General features: G+C 37.5%; 1 protein-coding gene and 2 pseudogenes across 1 annotated transcript; 1 reads left to right on the forward strand and 2 right to left on the reverse strand.

The window, feature by feature from the left end:
* Positions 1-4,519: 4,519 nt before the first annotated feature.
* LOC137936791 (small ribosomal subunit protein eS6-like) lies at positions 4,520-7,680 on the forward strand (annotated as a pseudogene).
* A 1,221-nt stretch (positions 7,681-8,901) lies between these two features.
* Positions 8,902-11,152, reverse strand: LOC137936583 (peroxidase 17). The gene is made up of 3 exons (XM_068781351.1): positions 10,844-11,152; positions 10,534-10,725; positions 8,902-9,850 (listed from the first exon to the last, which is right to left on the reverse strand). Exons 1-3 carry the CDS (start codon positions 11,063-11,065, stop codon positions 9,266-9,268), a joined length of 999 nt encoding a protein of 332 aa, XP_068637452.1. The 5' UTR covers positions 11,066-11,152; the 3' UTR covers positions 8,902-9,265.
* Positions 11,153-11,583: 431 nt separating this feature from the next.
* Positions 11,584-23,475, reverse strand: LOC137936306 (lysine-specific demethylase JMJ21-like; annotated as a pseudogene).
* Positions 23,476-23,779: the final 304 nt, after the last annotated feature.

A 23,779-nucleotide genomic window follows, 5' to 3' on the forward strand; every position in this document is an offset into this window, starting at 1 on the left:
TGTACTTAAAAACATCTTATTTGTTCCTTAATTCAAATTCAACTTGATCTCTGTTAGTGCTTTAGTTACTGACTCTGGCCTTACAGTAAGTTTTCTTCCTGATTGTTTTGTTATCCAGGATCTATCCACCCAGAGGACGATTGGCAAGGGTGACAGAGTCCAAGATCTTTATGTCCTCAGTGCTCGAAGCTTGAATTATATTTCTCATGTTTTTGTTAATATTGTTTCAGTCCATGTTTGGCATAATAGGCTAGGACACATTTCTTTCTAGCGACTTGATTTTTTGAAGGATCAGTTGAACTGCGATGTAACTAAATTACGAAAATCAGATCCTTGTTATATTTGTCCTCTTGCTAAACAACGTCGACTATCTTTTGAATCTCACAATAACTTGTCTCAATTTCCTTTTGATCTTGTGCACTGTGATATTTGGGGACCCTATCAGACTGTTTTTCATACCAGCCATCGTTTCTTCTTAACTCTTGTTGATGATTGCACTCGATTTACCTGGATCTTTCTGTTAAAAACTAAATCTGATGCTATCTCTGTGATACCGCATTTTTGTCATATGGTTTTTACTCAGTTTAATGCTAAAATCAAAGTTTTCCAATCTGATAATGCCCCTGAGTTATCTTTTGTTGAGTTTTTTCAAAATCAAGGAGTCTTACACCAGTTTTCCTGTGTTGAACGACCTCAGCAAAACTCGGTTATTGAAAGAAAACATCAGCACCTCTTGAATGTGGCTCGCTCACTGTTCTTCCAATCCCGCATTTCCGTCTCTTTTTGGACAGAATACATTCTTACTGTGGTTTTCTTGATTAATAGAACTCCATCTCCTCTCTTGCGACACAACACACCTTTTCATTTGCTCTACAACACGGCTCCTGATAATCCTTCTCTTAGAGTCTTTGGTTGTTTAGCTTTTGTTTCCACCTTAGCTGCTCATCGCACTAAGTTCCACCCTCGTGCTCGCGTTTGTGTGTTTCTTGGTTATCCCACTGGTGTAAAAGGCTATAAATTCTATGATGTAGAGCCAAACATGTTTTTATTTCTAGAGATGCAACGTTCCATGAGGAAATTTTCCCTTTTCATACCATCACCAGTTCAAATACAGTTCTTGATCCCTTTCCTGATTTGGTTCTGCCCCACTCCTTTCTACAAACCCCTTCTCTCCCAGACCTTGCTTCTTCCTCCATTCATGATTCACCAGCTCGTTTTGATGCTCCTGGTTCTGATATTCCAACTAATCCTCTTCCAGTGCTTGTTCCTTCTACATCTACTGGCGCTTCTCTGCACAAATCTACTAAGACGATCCATCCACCTCCTTACTTGCAGGATTATCACTGCAATTTGCTTGCTGGTTCTTCTCGGTCTGTTTTCCCCTCCACACCTTATCCGATCTCTAACTACATCTCTTATTATTCCCTTTCTGATTCGCACAGACAGTTTGCACTCAATGTCTCTACTAAACTTGAACCTCAATACTATCACCAAGCTGTGAAGTGCCCTGAATGGAGGTTAGTTATGCGGGACGAATTGAACGCTCTGGAAACCAATAACACCTGGACCGTCACTTCTCTACCTCCTGATAAACATTCCATTGGTTGCAAATGGGTCTATAAAATCAAGCTTAAATCTGATGGTTCTCTTGAGCGATATAAGGCTCGTTTGGTAGCCAAAGGCTACACCCAACAAGAAGGTTTAGATTTTGTTGACACCTTTTCTCCTGTGGCCAAATTGGTCACTGTGAAGGTTCTTCTTGCCCTTGCCGCCTCTCATAATTGGCATCTAGCCCAGCTTGATGTCAACAATGCTTTCTTAAACGGTGATCTTTTTGAAGAAATCTACATGGATCTCCCTCTTGGTTATATTCGACAGGGAGAGTCCTCTTCATCCCACAGCCGGCTCGTTTGCAAGCTTCACAAGTCCCTCTATGGTCTCAAACAAGCTTCGCGGCAATGGTATTCCAAATTTTCTCATATTTTAATCAATTTTGGCTTTCTCCAATCGAAATATGATTACTCTCTTTTCACCAAAGGTCATGGTTCCTCCTTTGTTGAACTATTGGTTTATGTAGATGATATCATCCTTACTGGCCCTTCATCTCGTGCTATTGCTGAACTCAAACAATTTCTGCATACTCAGTTCAAGCTCAAGGACCTTGGTTGTCTTAAGCACTTCCTTGGCCTTGAAATTGCTCAGTCCAAAACTGGTATTGTGTTTTCTCAACGTCATTACACCATACAATTACTTGAAGATTCAGGTTACCTAGCTTGTAAACCCACTAGTGTTCCCATGGATCCCAAACTTCATTTAACTGCTACTGACATTGACCTGCTTCCTGATATAACTCACTATCGGCGACTTGTTGGGAAACTTCTTTACCTCACCTTATCTCGTCCCGACATTATTTTTGTCGTTCACAAGCTCACTCAATTTGTGGCCCAACCCCGCCTTCCTCATCTCCAGGCAGTACATCACCTGCTTTGTTATCTCAAGACCAGTCCTGGTCAAGGTTTATTTTTTTCTTCTACTTCTTCCTTGCAGGTACGCGCTTACTCTGATGCTGATTGGGGCTCATGCCTCGATTCTCGCCGCTCTACTACAGGCTTTTGCATCTTCATTAGTGATTCTTTGGTCTCTTGGAAGGCCAAAAAGCAGACTACCGTCTCTCGCTCCTCCACCGAAGCTGAATATCGCGCTCTCTCTTCTACTGCCAGTGAAATCATTTGGTTGTAGCAACTTCTTCAAGATTTTCAAGTCAAGGTTGCATCTCCTGCATTGCTCTATTGTGACAATCAAGCTGCGATACATATTGCTTTAAACCCCACATTTCATGAGCGTACAAATTATATTGAGATCGATTGTCATTTTGTTCGTGAACGTGTTACTTCGGGCGTCCTCAAGTTACTTCCTATTCGTTCTCAGTACTAGTTAGCCGACATGTTCACTAAACCTCTTCCTTCTACCCACCTTTTTTCTTTGTTGTCCAAGATGGCTATCAAGAATATTTACAAGCCACCTTGAGGGGGAGTATTAGAATGTAATTTACTTTATTCATTATTTATTTTTTGTATTTTACCATTTTGCCCTTTTTTATATTTTACTGTATAAAACTACCTGTTATGCGTAACAGTGTTTTTTAATAAAACATTTTATCACGAATCAGAGTCTTTGTCTTCTCGACCGCTGCCAACCCGATGAATAGAGCAACGGCTCTTTTCGATCCAGAATTCTAATTAAAGTGATAATCAACTACAAAATATTTAATACACTAATGAAATACTGGATTATAAGAGAGGTTTGATTATCGCATCACATAAGCATGGACAAGACCGCATGAGTTCCAAATTCACATATTGAATCATCTAACAAGCAATTTGACTCACATTTAGTTTTAACTTTCGATCTCGCCACTATATTCTGTTTCTTGCTCCACCAATTGACTAGATTACCTCTTACTAAGTACAAAACCCACCAATTGATCGACGGTCATTGACATCAATATGACCATGCTTCCTACAAAGAAGACACCCTTTAAATATCAAAGGATTCCATGGGTTGCCTCAAAGATGAATTTTCCTTGAATTTTATGAAGAAGCTAACTAATCCAACAACAAAAAGTATGTTTAGATAAATAACAGTAGCATAAGCGAGTTCACCATCAAACAATCTAAACAAAATTTTCTCTCTTAAAAGTGGAGTAGACCATCAAATAAATCCAAGTTTGGTTCAAGGGGGTATCTACTACCTTAGCTCCTAACAGACCATATTTTTGTTGTGAGAGAACAATACCTGATTTATTTTGAGCTACTTCAATCCGAATAAAGTAACTCAATGGACCTTAGATCTTTTCTTTGGAAGTGTTGCCTAAGATAGCTTTTGATGTCTACAATGCCCTCCCAATCATCCCTCGAAATAATAATATCATCTGAATACACAATTAACACAATTGTACCTCACAACAAAAATCGACTAATCTAAAATACTTCTCTTAAAGCCAAATTGTATCACCACTCGACTAAATTTATCAAACCATACACTAGAGTTTTGCTTAAGACCATAAATTGTTTTGTAAAGCCTACACACTCTCTTACTCCCTGACATATAGACCCCCCTAAGATAAATCACCAAAGAGAAACGCATTTTTAACATCTAATTGATAAATAAATCATTTGTTATCTATAAGGATCATTCAAATTCAAGTTTTTTTAAATATAGAAAAGATAAAAGTATTATCTTAAATTCAAATTTATCAAAATATTAAATCATTATAAATAAAAATTCTATTGATAATATTGATTATCAATAAAATTTTAATAGTTATCTTGTATATAATTTTAATCATTAAAAACTTTTAAAAATTATTAATTTTTCTTTTCTTTTCCATTTCATTTGGGTATCCAAATAAGATAAACCATGTTTCTCTTGTAACTCGCGGGCAACGATACCTTGTAGAATTAAACGAGCTATAAAAGAAACCCTAGTCTGCGTTTCTCTCTCCTCCCTTCTTCTCCGCGGCACACTTTCCACTTGTGGCCCCAGCGCATATCGAACTCCATTCACCATGAAGGTATTCCGGATAATCCCTAGTTCCTTCTTCTGTTCTAAGCTCACCTTCTTAAGATTACCTTCGTTTATTTAATCTTCTTCTCCTTGTGCTTTCGTAGTTCAATATCGCTAATCCCACTACGGGATGCCAGAAGAAGCTCGAGATCCATGATGAGCAGAAACTGTGAGTTTTCCAATATTGTCCTATATTATATAGCATTCGTTTTTAATCATCTCTACTTTTTTATTTCTTTGTGTTTGTCATTTCTATATATATCCTGATGGCTATCTCGTGTTACAATTACTTAGTTATTGTAGAATATAAGAATGAAAAATAATATTACCGTGATTATTATTGAACAGGTGTAAATTATTTATAGAATTACACAGAGATTGTAGGTGATTAGGACTCTACAATTTGAGTATATCTCTAATTCAAACACTGGTTATCTATCACTATGTTTATCTTTATCTCTATCAGTTATCGCATCTGGAAGTTTTATCTGATGTTTATTTCTTTGTTTCTGTGACTTTGAGCTAGTATCGCAATTATCTATATTATGATTGGCTTCAGAGTGCTTGTGGTGTGTTGCAATTGAGTATCTACCACTTTCTAGGATCTTCAATGCACTTGCGGGGATCTTGGGTGTTTGGACCCGCTGTCTTTCTTATATTTGGCTTCAAATATTTGAAATTAAAAACTTTTTTAGTCTCAATATGAGCCAGTGAGCTTAGTAGGATTACTCTTTTCTATTTTCCTCTGTGTAAGGCGCTCATGTTTAGTGATTGAGTTTAGATCAGATAGGATTTGCGCACTGAGAAGTTCTTTCCACAATGGGGTGAAGCATTTTTTAGTCATCTGGAGACCACTTTTTAAATGGATAGTAACTCGGAAGGATTACATTATGCAAGATCTCTTTGCTTAAACTTTCGAATGGAGGAATAAGGATTTATTTATTTTCGGAAGGACTTCTCATTCTCTTTCTTTTGGCATGAGGGTGAATTCACTTTCTACCAAACTCAAGCGAATATTGCCTCACTTTCCTTGTGCACCAACACAAAATAGCTGTACCAACTCTAAAGTGAATTTTATTTTCCACTCTCCCTGGACACTATGCTGTTTGTAAGTTGGAAAGTGGCTAGTAGAATAGAGAATTGTCTGAAAACATGTTCACGCACATAGAAAGTAGAAGTGGTTTGTGTCATATGATTCAAGTTGAGTATGGGAAATTTTACATTCTCTTTTGGAATTTGAATTGAATTGAATTGAGGTGGTATGATGTTTTTGTCAATTTCAATCTTAACTTAAGGTTTATTAAAAAGATTAGGTTGCTTCATAATTTTCAATTTTGTCATGTTGCCTTGGAGATGCTTCTCCCCTTATTGAATGTAGATTACTTTAGAGTTCACATTTGTTCTAAGCGATGTGATTCCTGCACTAACTGTACTGATTGGACCCACACTCTTAGTTCTAGAATTAGAAGAACTGCTTGTTCAGTACAAAATGTTTTGATTCATATAACAATTTTATCTTCAGTTACGTTGCTTTTCCTTGAATTTATGGCAGAATGCATGTTTTGGTCTCACAATGATGGAGCATGGAGCTTATTGAGCACTAAATTATGTTTCATATAGCATGCTTTGGTTGTAGTTGAGGCTTTGAGGCTGATAAGATTAAAAAAAAAGAACTAATGCTGAGTTTTTTTGTTTTCTAATTGGCTGATAAATTTTGAATACTTTCTCTCTGAGGTGGTCATCTTTTGACTTCATGTAGCTGATATCTCTTACTGGTGCTTTTGTAATGTTCATATGCATCTGGAATTGTAACTTGATCAATTTGTATTTACTATTTTAATCATGTAGGCGGGCATTTTATGATATAGAGGATCTCCCAGGAGGTCAGCGGAGATGCTCTGGGCGAGGTACAACTCTTTCATAACATCTTTCAATTACATGTGGGAAGAGTAGGTTCGCTTTTAACCTTAAGTACATTTTGCAGTAGTTCAGGGGCTGTGTCTTCAAAATCATGGGAGGTTGTGGCAAACAAGGCTTCCCAATGAAACAGGGAGTGCTTACTCCTGGTAGTGTGCGCCTTCTGCTGCATAGTGGTCAGTAACAGCTTTCATTAGGCTAAGCTACTGATCCTTATACTGATTTTTATAACCAATGGAACATGAATTCACTTGTTGAGGACTTTGCCGTTCAGTCCTGTTCTGATAGAATTCTCCTGGTAGTATGGATTTCTGAATTATAAATGTTCGGCACTCCAGTACCTGCTTACTACCTTGTTAGTGCTATATTATGGCTTGATCTTGCTGTAGAAAATTATGATCTCCTACTTCTGACCATATTTATATGGACGGTTTCTCTTTGTTAGCTCCCATGTGATGTTAGGTATCATTTGTGAACAGGAACACTGTGCTTCCGTGGTAATGGGAAACGCAATGGAGAACGAAGGAGGAAGTCTGTTTGAGGATGCATCGTAAGCCCTGACCTTTCAGTTCTGAACCTTGTTATTGTGAAGAAGGGGGCGAGTGATCACCCTGGGTTGACTGGTACTGAGAAACCTAGAATGAGAGGACCAAAGAGGGCATCAAAGATCAGGAAACTCTTTAATCTTTCCAAGCAAGATGATGTTCAGAAGTATGTCAACACATACCGCCGAACATTCACAAAAAAAATCTGGTGGGTACTGGATTAGATTCTCCATATGAATTAACTAGCTGGTAGTCTAGTCCGATATGTAACTAGTGTATGTAAATGCTAAATGTAACAAGTGCCTCTTTCTGCTGCAGGAAAGGAGTGCAGTAAAGCTCCTAAGATCCAGAGGCTGGTCACCTCATTGACTCTGCAAAGAAAGCAAGCACGCATTGCAGAGAAGAAAAAGAAGATTGCCAAGGCCAAGGCTGAGGCCGATGCAGCAGAGTACCTGAAACTTTTTGCCTCCAGACTGTAGGAGCAGCGTGAGCGTAGGAGTGAGAGCCTTGCAAAGAAGAGATCCGAAACTGGTTTTGAACTAGTTTCTTCAAAAGAGTTTTGAAGAGGTTAAGCGTAAATTCCATTTGCTTGTTGTAAGGACCTGAAACTGGCATAGAGCTCCAGAAATCATCCATAATTTTTCTTACTCTATCCTGATTTAGCCTACGCCACTGTAGAGTCGTGCCTCGATCAGGAGTACAAGAAGCATAATCTGGCTAACGATCTAATGTCTTCCTGGCTAAGAACACACCCAGGATTCCCAGACCGAGGAGAAATTTAACCCAGTGATGACTATATCGAATTTTCCATGTGAGACATATCGATGACCTATCATTGATTTAACCAACCAGTCATCGGTTGACCACAAATTTGTTTGGTCGTTTGTTAACACTAAAATATCTTAATGACCATGAGAGTTAATGATGATTTTTTTGGGTTAACACATAAACACAAGAGATTTTAAAGGAAGGAGATAAGAGAGGAACTCTAGCGGGGAGAGAGGAGAAAAGAAATAAGGGATAAAAAGAAAAAGAAAAGAGTTGTATTTATATTTGTAGGAAGGTGTTTATAATGCCTACAATGTTCTTAGGACTACATCATTTAAATGGAGAAAGACATAAGATGACATACATGAGCTTGCATAATTATAAGTTTATATTATATTTATGAAAGCTTTTCTTATTTACTAATCATGCTGCCCCTACATACATGGGTGTCTTTTAACAATTAACAAATTATTGAGTTTACCCATAGAGAGAGAGAAAGATAAGAGGAACAAGATATCCAAGCGTTTTAAAATCAGTAATTAGAGTGTCAAATTTACCTATTTATTAAATTTATTTGTATTAATTAATAAATAAACAAAAAATAGAATATAGATCTTTAATAATGGTTTTACTTGATTTCCTATTTATCATTTATTAACCGGAACATGAACTCATAAAGGTTATTCTATACCTAACCTTTAATACTTTGTTATGTTGTTCACGGGGAATAAGATATCTGCTTAAACATCTTTACAACGAAAAACAAAAACTCGGAAAGTAAAAAACGAATGGTGAAATTAGATATGTTGTGTGTTTATATATATGTATATAGAGGGTTGATCAAATACGAAAAGTTATTTAGTGCGAAACATGATCATCGGTTATCTCAATTGTCTGATTATGATCAACGACTATCTCAACCGTTTGATCATGATCGGATGGCTGAGTTAACCGTTTCACATATTTTGCACCAAATGATTTTTTCGTATTGGATCATCTATCTATATATATATATATATAAGTGATTTTTTTATTTGAAAAGTTATAACAAAAACTATAATAATAATATTTATAATAAGAAGAATTAGGATTCTCATAAATACATGACTTTAGTTAGTACAATGATTAAATAATGTTTAGAAGCTTTGTGTCTAATAGCAGTGAGTATTCCTGCCTCTAAGATTACTTTCAGATTCTTCATTTTCACATTCAACAAACAAAAAGACGTAGTACACTGTAGCCTTACTCTTTCCTCTAATCCTCCGTCATACTAGCTTAAACAAGGAAGCATAGACAATGTCAATTCCCAATATCCGACCAAAAGCACAGCAGAGTCACTATTCCATCTCTGCCGGTTCATCGGAGACTCCTCTCAATCCTATACATCTACTTCTCATTACGAACATAAAAGTATTTAGTTGACATACCCAGTAGTACTATACTCTCATCATTTGGGCATTCCAGTGCGTTTACCTTCCCAATACAGCCTTATTAGCCGCTCTGCAGTTCCTCCGAATCTCACCCTCTTCTTCCGACAAAAGGTCCCCCATCCTCACCATTCCCTCTACGAACGCCGAGAAGAAGGCCTCTTGATCTCGGCTGAACCGTTCCACCACCTCCCGCGTACGCGGTTCGCCAGAGTACAAAGACTGGTCAGAATTCAAAAAACCCCGTTCGTTCACCAAGTCCATAAAGTACTGGTTGTCGAAAACGCGAGGCGTGGCGTCGAGAATCCCGGTGACGTTCCCGTCGCCGCCGAGTGGACAGAGACAGTTGAGTTTTTTCCGGTAAGCGTGGTCCATGTTTGGGTCCGGCTTCCCTGTGCCGGACTGGTTGTAGAGACGGAAAATGATGGAGAAGCACCTGCCTTCGCCGATGGAGTGGGAGCCGGAGAGAGCAACGAGGTCGGTGACGGAGAGGTTGTAGTTGTGGAAGAGGCTGACGAGGTAGGTGGCGTTGCTTCGCGGACTTGGCATGATACGGTTCGAGTCTTCCTGGTTCGCTGTTAGGCTATCTTTTCTTCCTAGCTTCACTTGCCACGTCGGCCCACCACTCTGAGGCCCAACACCATCACAGAATTGGACATATTTAGAATTGTATTCTTCCTAGTGCGCTTCTCTTTGAGTTGTTCTCAGCGTTATAAAAAGTTGCCGACTTTGTTAGTGCCTATTGTCTACCTTATCACTAACATGACCTACTTTTTGCATTTAGACTGATGTGGGAAAAGAACCACCGCAATTTTGACCCTGACCAATTATTACTTTCTACTAAGACGTGTTAAAAGATAATCTTATAAATATCTTAAGTTTATTCGCGGGAGAACAGAGTTTTCTAAGTTTTGTTTAAAACCCAACTTAACACGGCCACAGAACAAATGCTCATATCTTAAGAATAATCCTATATGACTTAGTGAGTACAAAAGAGCCTTCGTAAGTTGGGGCATTGGACCCAACTTCACATAAGAAATTCTAACTGTGCACTGGCCTAAACGAAGTGTTTAACACAATAAAAAAAAAAAAAAAAACCCCACGCTTCCTCTATGTCCGGCATCAAGTACCCAGATAAGCTCAAAAACTCTTTCTTTGATTATCTTCTCTTCCATTTTTTATCCCAAAACGATGCCAGCAATCTTTTTAATTCTCGTTGATATTATGCTAAAGTGCAATTTAATTCGTGGTGAGAATAGAACTAAGAAGACGAAGACAAGGGAATAAGGAACGAGAACGAGAAAGGTTACCAATACGACAGCATCCCGAGCAGCCATGATGAGGATATCAGCGCAGGAGACAACGCCTGGACATGTATACTCCAAGGCTTCTTTGACTTCATCGATCACCTCGAACGATCTGAGTGAATTGATATTAGAGAGAGCAAGCTTCTCCCCCAACATGGTCGGGGTATCGTCCAGCAGCAGTGAAGCATCACAACCCTGGTTCTCCATGAACAGACTCTTTCAGAGATTGATCCACGATTATAACAAGTAACCATATGGCATGAAATCTAAACAACTTGTTATGCCATGAGATCGACTCCGTAATTACTCTTACGTTGACGAAACAATCATGGAATTGCAGTCGCATGACGGAGGCTCCGCTTCTGGGTTCTCTAGCCATGGCTCGCCGTATCACCTTCCGGACGATCGATTCCGCTTCTGGGCAGGAACTAGAGTAGAATCCTGGTTTCAAATTGGTTCCAACTTTGATAGAGTGAGCAGAGAAGAAGAAACAGAAGACGGGAAAAAGAAGAATAGTGCAAAAAGATCGACCCATCTTCTAGTTCTCAGACGAGGTTGAGCTTCTTCTAGTAGACAGAGAAGTGCCGAGAAGTGCCGAGGGAACTTTGAAGTTTGGGACTTCCTCTCCATAGCTGGATATTTATTCTCTGTCTAGAAGGGATAGCCAATAAGACGACCCTCCAAGGCTTCACTCTTCCAATGTGCGGCAGCCGGTGGGTCCCTCTTTCATAGCCCCAGGCGAGGGGGGGCGCCCGATGACGCATCGCTGCTGGCGCGGACACGCGGGGTTCGCTCGGTTCCTCCAATCAGGGGGCCGGCACGTTATAGCTGACGGTGGTGCGTCTGATTTGTCCCTGACGGTGAGAAGAGTCTCGTGGAAGACTCTACGAGTCAGGAACTTCAAACAGATTTCTGGTTTCGGTTAGACTTTATTGTGGCGAACCGGGTCCACTGTTCTGTTCTGTACTTTCTGCTACAACGGCCTCGCAGGTCTCTATTCCATGTGACGAGGGACCATCTCTTTAAATAAAGATCTCTGCAAAAACACAGACATCACAATTTGCTCCCTTGTCCGGATAATTCAGAAAAGACAGCAACCATTACTGCTGAATCAGGATCTTGTGCTTCTGTCGCTTCACTGCTTCTATTAAAAACAGAAATCCTTCAAAAAAAAAAAAAAAATTGTTATAACAGGAGCAAGACCAATCCCATTGTCCCTCGTGAACTCTCAAAATCTTCGGGGAAATTCCGATTTCTGATACGAAATCATTAACAGAGAAGGATCACCCCCAAGCACTGAAAATCAGGTAACTGACACCACGTAAACCTCGAGCTTCTACAGAAGAGTACTAGATTGAAGAAACAATAATGGTTAAGCCTCAAGGTAAATGAACGAAATACTGAGATAGTTATACTGCAAAAGCTTACAATACCCACCTTGACCATTAAATCCTTATTGCAGAGATATATATATATTTTACAAGCGGTTTCTGACATCCCCTGTTGATCTTTCAGCCATCGGTCAGGAGGTGAAATCTTAAGTATCGGCTGGCGATTGGGACTGATGAACTACCCCTGTATCACTAACAGGTCAGCTGTGTCAATGCTGATAATGAGCAGAGCGAAGAGAGCATGACCCAATCGAAAGGTATGCGGTTTTAACTAGGAGGATGGATAAAAAATGTCATAAATACAACATATTCGAACATTTACATGGTAGTATTTTGCTTCGTCTTTTCAGATATAAATATTTTGTATACATTTCCTTTTCTGAGGTATGTAAGCCAAAATAACCAGTCAATGCTTTGGCAACTAACATACCTAACTCTCAAACTCTCTTCTACTTCTTCCCTAGATAGAGCAGAACGCAGTTCCTTCCATAAACTGAAAATGGAGCCCTAGATGTTTTCATCATGCAAGATAACAGTAGCACCTAGAAAGACAAACACACCAATATCCTTTAAACGAAAAGATAGAGATAAAATTTTCAAAATTCACTTTGACTAAAAGAAAAAGAGTACCAATAGTTCTTAAAAGAAAGAAATGAACAAATGCGAGGAGGCCTTCATTTTATGAAAGCCATTGATGGATTTACACTAAAGAACACATGGTCATTATGCAGTTAGGAAGGTCAGATTTTTAACATACATAGCTCGGTATAAGATCCTTGCATACTTCTAGTTTCCGATGGGCCCATCATTATATCGTATCTCTCAGAGTTTGTCTTTGCACAAGATGAAGTTGATAACTTTCTAGAAATTGCTCAAGCAGCTTAGCCTCTCCTTGGAACACATCCAAATATATGGGAATTTCATCACATAGAGGATGCCATAACCAAAAAGAAGAACATATATGAAGCAAAAAAAGGAAAAATAAAACTGAATAAACTTTTATTCTTGCAGAGTAATAGATAATGCATTTTCTTTTAAGAATAAAATCCTATGTAACACAGAAGAAATAGGTAAATAGATACAGATGAGATTTTGGTATCAGAGATACGGAAGTGGTATAAAATCATAAAACGTAGTGTTTAAGATAGAATAGGAGTGCAGTGGAGAAAAACTGACTAGATTTTTTTATGTTGAACCCTATAGTCTGGTGAGACCCAAACCCAAGACCTCACAGGTAAATTCGCACTAATTTTTTTCCTGTCATGCCAATAAACACCAGAGACAAAAATTGAGCCAAGAGCTCAAATCCCATGCTTTATCAGTATACTTTAGAAGACATGTGCAAGATAAAATCACATCTCATCCTTGATAGTTGTTCCTCTGACATGGAGTAACTCAACCTGCATGTATCCTGATCAATAAAACTCCGATAGAGGTCTTATGTACATATAACATCAATGACGTTGCCATATTCACTTAGCCAATAGTAATGATTGCATCCCATTTCTAAATTGCTTCTAAATTATACATTATTTGATTTTCATACACCAACCAACCTATCTTACAACTGATTAAAGCAGTGAAATACTTCTGACCCAAATGCTACTACCATGCAAATCAACTTAATAGATAAAAAGCTACCCAAAAAAATGAGCACAAAATCTTGAAATATCATCAGCATTAGACAAAGTTACACAGCATACCCAGCATTAAAGACCAACTATTCGAGTTAGAAAGGAAGACTAACCAGTACAAGAATGTGGCTCGGATGCCATTTTGTTTGACCATTGACATGTCCATCTCTGTCACCATTAACCAAAGCACATGTCTCTATGGTACTTGTATGCAAGCAATCAGAGCTAACACATGATTCCATGTGTATATTTTCAGTCCAAAATATCAGAATGTATTGATGCAGGAAAGCTCCTGACTTTGTAGTATCCATCTTTATAAATACAAACATTAAATGTCATGAAGTACTAACCAACTCCAGTTCAAACTAACCGACAAAGAATGCGAATTTTTTTTTTAAAATATCCAGAGCAATGCAAGGTCATCTGGAATGTATTCTTCAACTTTCTCTATCAAAATATTGGAATAGGATCCCCCCTGCAAATAAAAAAAATCAGGGCATTCATGAAAATCGTTTATTTTCAGTATAAAGAATCTAAGATTCAGTTTCAGTACAAGGGGATCAGAAAGTCAAAAAATGATAAATTGGAGTTGATTAGTGCTTTCTAAGGGAAAAAAAATGCAACTCATGTATACAAAGTCTAATCAGAGACATCCTTACGGTGGACTCTCTCCAACAAAAAAATGAGATATCATCAAATTAAAACCCTTATCTGAGTGAAGCCCAAGCATCATATACAAAATTAACATACCATGGTAAAACTTGCTTCATAGGAGAGTTTGAATTGCTTGATCCTTGTTCAATAAAAATAATATATAACTGGAAATATTTAAATAAAGGAGTAAACTTTAAATTGATGCTAACTATATCAAACTGTGTATTTACCAAAGAAAAAAAAAACTATGTCAAACAGGCAACACTTGAGTGAAAAACAAATCAGAATGTAACAATATCCAAAAAAGAAGATAGAATCAATTATTTCCTCCACTCATACAGCCAATGCCCATAGTTTGCCTCTTTTAAAAAAAAAAATCATCACTTATCACTGAGACAAACAAGTCAAGATATCTTTTCTCCTTCCTGCCATTGTTTTGAGAAAAAGTACCCATTCATCTGGGATAGAAACAGTTCCTGCAACCACTTTATAAGAAGAACTCACTGGATGTGTTCCACCTGGAGAAGACAGTGATAGCAGTGGCAAGAGGTGAAGAGTATGCAATTAATCTCCCAAAAATGCAGCCAGATTGGGAAATTCAACCTTTGACGATTTCTCTCTTCTGCAGCAATATGGAATCAACAAGCAGGACACTTTCAGTGGGCCAGCCTCAGCTTTTTGCATACAAAAATATGCCCAGGCTTAAAACAAAGGAAGAATAAACTTACAAATGAGCAAATATGTTCCCCTTGCAAGTTTTAGTTATTACATGGACCATATCTTTGCACATGGACTAGATTCAAAGGAACCATTACTTAGCCGCACATTTCCTGCATTTCTGAGCTCAAACTGGTTCTTTCTCCACACACCAAGATGGGGAAAGTGATCCATCACACTGAACCCCAAAATTAAATCATATTTTTTAATCAGATCAGGCATTCCTTTGCCATTCCATGGGGTAATCTTATAGGAACCAGTCTCACTCCACTCCCAACAATATCAGGAGTGAGATTTCTCAGAGGGGATTTGACTTCAGAAAATAGATCACAGAACTCAAGCTGCACGTTGGGTATTAATGAGTTAAACTAAAATAGAAACATTGTGGAGGAAGCATAAATAGAAATTGAACAGGTACCTCAGAGCCAGACTAAGGATCAAACATTCCAACCTGCCTTCAACATAGATCTTAATAACATAATCACCAATGAGATAAACCTGTTAAGAATCATTCCAAATTTTTAGTGGATTTTTTTAGCTTACCATGAAGCATATTACGGAAAAAAGTTCATGCCCCAGCAGGAGAAAGGACCTATTTTACAATGGAAAGCAGAAGAACCCACTAAAAAAAATTGGCAAGTTTCATCACAATTATCCAGAGAAGATGTTCCATCAAACAAAATGAAAGCATGGAAAGATGGGAGCCATCTTAATCTTTGAAGTGTTACATAAACACCATTATATGTTATATGATTTTTTTTTTATTTGATAATTAAAATGTTAAATTCACCCAGTTAGATGGAGTTTTCCTTGTGATATAGATATTTTTTATTGGCTTACATATTTAGGATGCCCACTAGATAAAATTCATTCCTTAACAGAGAAAATTTGATTTTTTTCTGAAATAAACAAAAAAACTGATTGACACAACCAAAATTAAAATTCAAGACCATATTACACAGTAAGAAAGCCCCTCACTAGATAAACAGTGAATCATGTGAAGTGTAGAGTTGGTTTTACATATCAACATCAACTTTGCAGGATAATAAAGAATCAAGTGTGCTTACTTTTTCCTGATAAAAGCTCGCCCTCCATAAAAGGGTTTCCATCTGTCAGGTACTAATCCGAACTAATTAACACTATCAGTATTGGTTTCATGAATAATCAGTCACATGGATAACTATTGTGATAATGGAACATGGGACCACTTATAGTGTCTCAATGTCCATTGTAACAGCAAGGCACTGGGTTGCTAGTGTAAATTCAACTAACTTATCCAGTAAAAATTATTTTTTGACATCTTATTTATTGTATTCATTTTGAAAGTGTTCTTACCCTTCCAACTGCATTGATTTTAGCTCCATCTCCAGCTCCCATTAGTCTTACATTGACAAGTTTTTCCTCTTTGAACACTTTTTCAATCCTTCTCTCTTGTTCAGCATCAAGTCAAGGGCGATACAGGTAAAAAAAAATGATATCGCTAGCAGAATGCCTTATCACTTTCGGATCCATTTCATATTAGCAACACCCAAGAATATTAATAATCAGTAGGCTGCCTTAACTGCCTTTAACAAGCATTTGAAATATATTAATGCACTTGTGTTATTTAAAAAACCAAAGTGGGGTACGCAAGTCAGGAAAGCATAGATGGTTATCAGCACTCGTATCAAACAGTATTATGAAAAGTCACTACCTTCTCCTGACAACTTTCCACACATGAGAAAATTAAAAATCTTGCATTAAGATAGGCGTTTTTCTTGACGAATTACTTATTTAAGTGTGGGAAGAGAATAAAGAGAGACAACAAAGAAACCAGATAATTAGTCAAGTTCTCCCATATACTAGAAATACTTTTGTTAATTTATTAAATAATCACATAATCTTGCAGGAATATACGTAATGGAATAATACCAAGGATTACATCTTTACTTATCACTTCACTTTTGTGGTAAATTTTCAGATGATAGAGGTACACAAAAAATAGTTGATCAGGTATTTACTTACAGGATTGCTACCTGTGCCAACTGGGAACCTCTCATCATCTGGAGGAGAAGGCAGATCATGGAAAGCACAAATTTGTGCTAAGCAAGCTGACCAGTGTTCAACATTTAGGGCCAGACATGCAGCCTAAAAAATTGATAAGAATTATAATAAGAATCTCATGACATGACATATCCAGAATGGCATCATCACAACAGAAATGAAACTTCTTCTTCCCCCAACCAAAAGGAGAAAAAGGAACAGAAGAGTGCTGGTGGGTGGGGGATATTGAGTTCTGAGGAAAAGAAGAAGAACAAAAAGCCATTTGAGTTACTTCTATTCAGGTAGCTTATACACAATGAGCATGAAATACCGAAATCCATATCCAGATTTAAGCTTGTTTGAATGTTACCAAATTTAACTATGTTGCTTCTATAATTAGACAGTTTAAAATAAATGTTTTCTACAAACTGTAAAGAAAAACATGTAATAAGGAGAGCACAGGTTAAAGAATAAATGACTCTCAACATAGGTTCATTATTTAGGAAAAAGCGAGTGAATGCAATATGAGACTGGGGTTCCTCACGAGAAAATACACTCAAGAAACAATGTAACTAGCCACCCCAATCTAACGCCAAAATAATTAAAAAATCAAATTCCATTTTTTTTATTACTGATTCTGTAATAAATATTATATAAAAATTAATCATTATAATATTTATTATTTTTGTTGTTATTACTATTTTTATAAAGCGAAAAAAAAACAACATCAAATTCCAATTTTTTTACTCATCTGGTAATTAATATAAATATTAATAATGATAACCATGACAATATTACTTCTTGTTGTTGTTGTTGATGTTATTACTATTATTATTATTTTTTTAAGAAAAAAATAGTGGAATAGTAGCAATACCTTCCATATTAAGTCTCTGATCTCCAGTTTTCCAACCCAAAGCTTGTGCAACCATTGCCTCATTTCCTCTGCCACAAAGAACTGTCAATATTCCAGCTACAATTTGTGGTCCCTATCTTCATCAAGGAATTTCGATGAGAAATTTATTTCAAATGAAAATTTGGGGTATCATCATTTAGATCTCCTTGGAATCCAGATAGTCAAGTCCTCTTCTCTTTCCCATAGACATCTTCATTGTCAGTCGGATTTGTATACATGCTACTTCGTTTTTGAGATTTTCATTGCAAGCAAACCAGTATGAGAAATTCCTTTATGGTGATATCCAGGAGTCATATCCAAACAAACAAACTCAAAATTTGATGTATTAGCAAAGTTTTGCGTGACAGCAACAATGGTTTCTGGATTAAGCACACAATGCCACTGTCCACTTGGAACAAAATGGTCTCTCCTGGAAGTTGAGTACATTCAATAGGTTTATCCTCATCAGTAAGAAGCAGATAACAATCCAGCCACCTCTGTGAAGAGAGTAGTATGAATATGACAATTAGTCAGTCAATATCAGAATAATTTAAACCTAGTGGATGCGAATATGTGTGGCACATGCAGTGATGATGGAAACTCTATGTTGACATCACCATCTTCTTCATTCACGGGCACCATAACACCAAAAGGCACTTTACCTGGAGGAAACAGTGCCCATCTCTTTACAACAATACAGCTTTTTACACACTTGAAAGAAAAATAAGTTAAAAAAGACTAATATAATGGAGCAGTAAAACAAGCATATCTCCTAAACAAAATTCTCCACCAAGAAAAATGGTGTGTGTGCTTGTGTGCATGCGTATTTGTGTGCGTGTATGCATGTATGCATGTGTATTTGTATGTGTATGTGTGTTTCTGTGCGTGTGCATGTAAATGTAAGAGCAAAAAGTGGCAAGTTACCGTTTTCTGCCTGAGAGAAGAGAGTTCCAAGCTCTGGTAAGGGCCGGATCTACATGCCAAGATGCACCAGATCTCTCAGGACCAATGATTAGCCATCTAAAAGGTGGCCACTGATCTTTATCCAAGACATCAAAGAGATCTTCAAACATATGAGGCACACGATAATCTTGCAATAAACTTGGTGCTGCTTTGCCAAAGTGAAGAAAGGTAGGATAAGCTGTTTCAAATTACACTGAGGAAGTATGTGGACACCCTTGACATTGCAAATTTGAAATACAAAACTGCACCTTGTCATAAAAAATGTAAAGTTGGTCTTCATCATGCTGTAGCTTCATGTATTATACATAATTTTTAAATTTCATAGTAAACTCTTTCCTACTTCGTTGAGAAATCATGAAAGGAGTATCTCCATACTTCTCCAATAGCTGATCAGCTGTCCAAGTAGCTCTGGCAGGCCAAGTATCTGCCAGTCCAGAGCAAAAACTGTGAATAGAAAGACATGGTAACTGGTGAAAACACTCATCAGACAGAAATAATGTATTAACAAGTTTGAGAGGAGGGAGGATGAGAACCCTCACTATCTTATATTTTTGTTTTTTTTGAAAAAGATGTATTAATAAAATGAGAGAAAATTACAAAATTTGGGAGAGCAAGCCCCTTAGAACCAGTGATTGTACGTAAGCTCCCTGCCTAGCAAGCACATTTGCTGCCGAATTAGTGGATCTCGAAATGTGAGTCCAAAAACAAGAAACAATTGAGGTGATTTTTAAAATTTCCCGAAAGGTATCCCAATGCCGCCACAGGGGAGGGGAAGAACCCTCACTATCTTATATGTTTGGAAGAGATCCTGAACCCTAGATGTAGGAATCAAAAATTGCTACCTAAATGTTTTTTCACAGGGCCAAGTATGCTTTTTCTTTTTTTGAGAGAGGGGCGTGGGTCGATTCGAACTTGCGACCTACGCACCTAATGTAAAAAGAATACCACTAGACCAAACGGCCATCGGTACACAAGGCCAAGTATGGTGACTGCAAAATACTTCCATGTTGTTGCAAGCTCCAGAATCAGAAGAATTGTATCTCAGCCATTCAAACTTCTGCAGAGCTCTCAACTAACAGGGAAGATATTTGCCATGATTTATAATTGTACTCTTCTCTATACTCTAGTAAAACAATTAAGCATCTCTTCCCTCTTAGGAGATGCAGTATAATCTCTCTGAATCTGATCTCCAGATGCAGGAGAAATAATTCCCGAGCAAGACATGTTTCATATACGGGTTTCATTTTTTTCCAAAGTTAACTACGGTTGAATTACAGATCATTTCCTTCTTTTCTTCAACCATTTTCACAATCATAAAACTATTAGGGTCATATTGGTCGCAATATTTAGCAAAAGATGGTGTTGATAAAGTTGGATAGTTTGTCTTTATTAGGGTCATATTGGTCGCAATATTTAGCAAAAGATGGTGTTGATAAAGTTGGATAGTTTGTCAAAGAATTAAAGACGAGGATTGAGAAATATAAGATTTGGGGAGAAAATAGAAGAGAAAAAAGGAGAAAAGGAGACCTGGGAGAAGAGCAGCCTTGCTGCCTTGGAGAAAGTGCCAGAAAAGCAGTCCTCCCTCTTTTTAATCAGGGTTTAATTGATATTTTACAAAAGGATAAAAATGCCTCTCAATACTCAAAATTAAATATCTCCTGAAATACATGTCTAAATGGAATGAAAATTGAACCGTAAATAAAATAAGACATTGTCTATCTAATAACCATACTATAAGAGAAAAGTGTAATATAATAAATGACCAAAATGCCCCTGAATTGGTATTTTAATACTCCCCATCAAGTTGGAGAGTAGATATCAAACAATCTTAGTTTATCACTGATGGATACAAATTCAAGTCTTCCCAAAAGCTTGGTAAATATATCTTCCAACTAGTATGAGGATTTTACATAAGGAGTTATCACATTCCCCTGCATAGCATCTCTAATGAAGTGGTAGTCAACCTCTATATGTTTCATTCTCTCACGGAATACAGAGTTATTGGCAATAAAAATGGTTTTCTAATTATTACAATTCATAACCTTAAGGTTAGGTAACGTAAAACTAAATTCAAGAAAAATAAACTTAATCCACATAAACTCACTACTATGTGAACGATTGCTCGATACTTGGCCTCTGCACTAGAACTAGCTACAACTGTTTGTTTCTTATTTTTCCAGCTTACCAGGTTGCTTCCAACAAAACAACAATAGTTTGACGTAGAACATCTATCCATCTTACACACAGCATAATCGGCATCAGAATACCCAAGTACATCAACTTTCCTATTCTGAGTATATAGAAGACCTTTTTCAGGTGCACCCAAGTACTTTAAAATCTTCTAAGCAACTTCCTAATGGACTTTTTTGAGAATTTTCCATGAATTGGTTCACAACTCCTAAAACAAATGAGATATCCAACCTGGTAACCGTAGCATAGATCAGTTTACCTACTAACCGTTGGTATTGAGTTTTATCCTTGAGTGTAGGACCCTGTGTGTCATGCAAATTATGATTAACTTCCATGGGGGTGTCTACAGGTTTAGCACCTAATAAACCATATTCTTTTAACATATCCAATATATATTTTCTCTGAGAAAGAACAATACCTCACTTGCTACGAGCAACTTCAATGCCAAAGAAGTACTTGAGAGAGCCCAAATCCTTTGTTCGGAAATGCGTAGCCAAATATTGTTTTAACTTTTGTAATACACTCGAGATCATCGCCAGATAACACAATGTCATCTACATAGACGATCAAAACTACCACACCGGTCTTCCTTTTAAGAAAGAACATGGAATGATCACAATGGCTTCTATAGAACCCAAATGTAGTACCACATCATTAAACTTTTCAAACCAGGCCGTGGACTCTATTTAAGTCCATAAAGAGTCTTCTGCATCTTACACACCTTTTTTGTCTCCCCTTTAGCAACATACCTAGTAGGTTGCTTCATTTATACTTCTTCATGTAAATCACCATATAGAAAGGCATTCTTCACATCAAACTGAAAGAGAAGTCAACCCTTATTAACAACCACAAAGATTAAGATCCATACTGAAGTAAATCGGGTCACAGGAGAGAATGTCTCAAAGACATCAACTCCAAAAGTCTGTATATACCCATTTGCCACCAACCATGCTTTGTACCATTCAATAGAGTCAACAACATTATATTTGATAATAGAAACCCAATGACACCCTATAATAGCTACTCCAGCAGGTGAATCACATAGACGCCATGTTCCCCGAGACACCAAATCACTCATCTCATCATTAGCTTGTTTCTATTCCGAGTAGCACAAGGCTTCCTGCACTGAACAAGGTACATAGGAAGTAGAGGTTGATAGAGCAAAGGACTTGAAGGATGGGGACAAAAAATCAAGAAACAAATATTTGGATATCAGATGAGAAGTATAAGATCGTCTACCTTTCCTTATACTAATGTGCAAGTCCAAATAAAAGACAACAGGGTTTGTAGGCAATGAGGAAGCTAATGGATCATGAGAAGAGAACTGCTAGGCACTACAGGAGCACGAGAACGACGGTTGTAAATACAAAGAGGCAATGAATAACTCGATAAAGCTAGTATATCCAAAACTGCAACAAGAATAGGATTGTTTGAAGGAGACTTAGGTGAGACAGGAAGCTCAGTAGAGGATGCAAAATAAGGATTATATTCAAAGAAGGTCACATCAGCTGGCACATATGTCTTCTGTCGAATAGAATCATAACATTTGTATCTTTTTTGTCGACGATAATATCCCAGAAAAACACATTTTACAGACCGAGGTGACAATTAAATGGTATCATATAAATGGTATCATGTATGAAAAGGAAAAGAAGTAAAATAACATACAAATGGTATCATGTATAAAAATCAGTTTAAGTAGTTCCCCATGCACGAACTCAATAGCCACAAAAATTAAAAAGCAATCATCTGAGTAAACACCTAGACAGAAATCATACCAATCAGAAAACAAGGCGGAACCATCTCATCGAAAAGCTTTAGGATTTCTACTTAACATGCCGATGCAAAAATAATAAGGACTGCCACTCATTATGCATCAGTTTCTGTGTTTTTTCTTTCAATGATATCTTTTTTTCTCCATGAATTTAAAAGAAGCTTTCGGCAACTAAGCCACAGTCAACCCAAATTGGCGCGTTTGAAGTCATAAAATAGAACTCATGCCAGTTCCTGCTTCGCATCATGAAACAACCATCCAATTGGTGCAGGTCGACAGACGTATAAACAAATCCATATAATTTCAACTGGATAAAAGAACGAAATGGTATAGTTTGTGCAAATTAAATGACAAAATATGCACACTTTTTGTCACACACTCAACATCCTAATCAATTAAACTGCACAAAAGTTTGAAACTATGTAAACCAATAACACCCGTCAACTATGCGTCAGAGAGCCATCCTTGGCAGACAACCGGAACAATTTGCAAGCACATCGGAGAAAAATGATAACAAAGACGAAAATGCCGGAATTAAGTTGTTTTGGGAGTTAGAAATTAAATCAACCTGCTTACACACGAAAGACGAGTAAACTCTCGAGCACTAAGATATTCAAAAATGGCGCAACATAGATAATCGGGGAGGAATCTGAGGTCTCCGAGAGCATCCGGCCTTCGATCTCTCTGTAAAGGCTGAGGATTCTCCATCAATGAATACGAATACAAGATCGAAGCCTTATAAGAGAATGGTTGGAGCTGGCTTATGGTATCTTTCAGCTTTGGAAGAGTTTGTTGCAGCAAAGCCGAAATGCAAAATTGCAGACACTCCTCCTGCGCCTCTTAAGTTTATTGAATTTGGAGAAAACGGGGACTTAGAATATTGGACCGGTAGCGCCCGTAACACCGGCGGAATGCGTTTGTGCGTTCGTGCACGGTACTTTCCGTACACCTCGACTGCAATTTGTGTTTTTGGAGGGAAATATATAAATGGATAGAAACTGCGTACATCTTG

This window comes from Aristolochia californica, unplaced genomic scaffold (assembly GCF_029961685.1).
Source record: "Aristolochia californica isolate CCGP_79_NKW_82.1479 unplaced genomic scaffold, dmAriCali1.0.hap1 SCAF_7, whole genome shotgun sequence".
NCBI lineage: Eukaryota > Viridiplantae > Streptophyta > Magnoliopsida > Piperales > Aristolochiaceae > Aristolochia > Aristolochia californica.

Coding starts and splice junctions, on each gene's coding strand:
- LOC137936583 (XM_068781351.1), bottom strand. CDS start 11,065: ATGGGTCGATCTTTTTGCACTATTCTTCTTTTTCCCGTCTTCTGTTTC. Junction 10,726..10,843: donor TCCATGATTGTTTCGTCAAC/GTAAGAGTAATT, acceptor ATGGAGAACCAG/GGTTGTGATGCTTCACTGCT. Junction 9,851..10,533: donor CTCGGGATGCTGTCGTATTG/GTAACCTTTCTC, acceptor GTTGGGCCTCAG/AGTGGTGGGCCGACGTGGCA.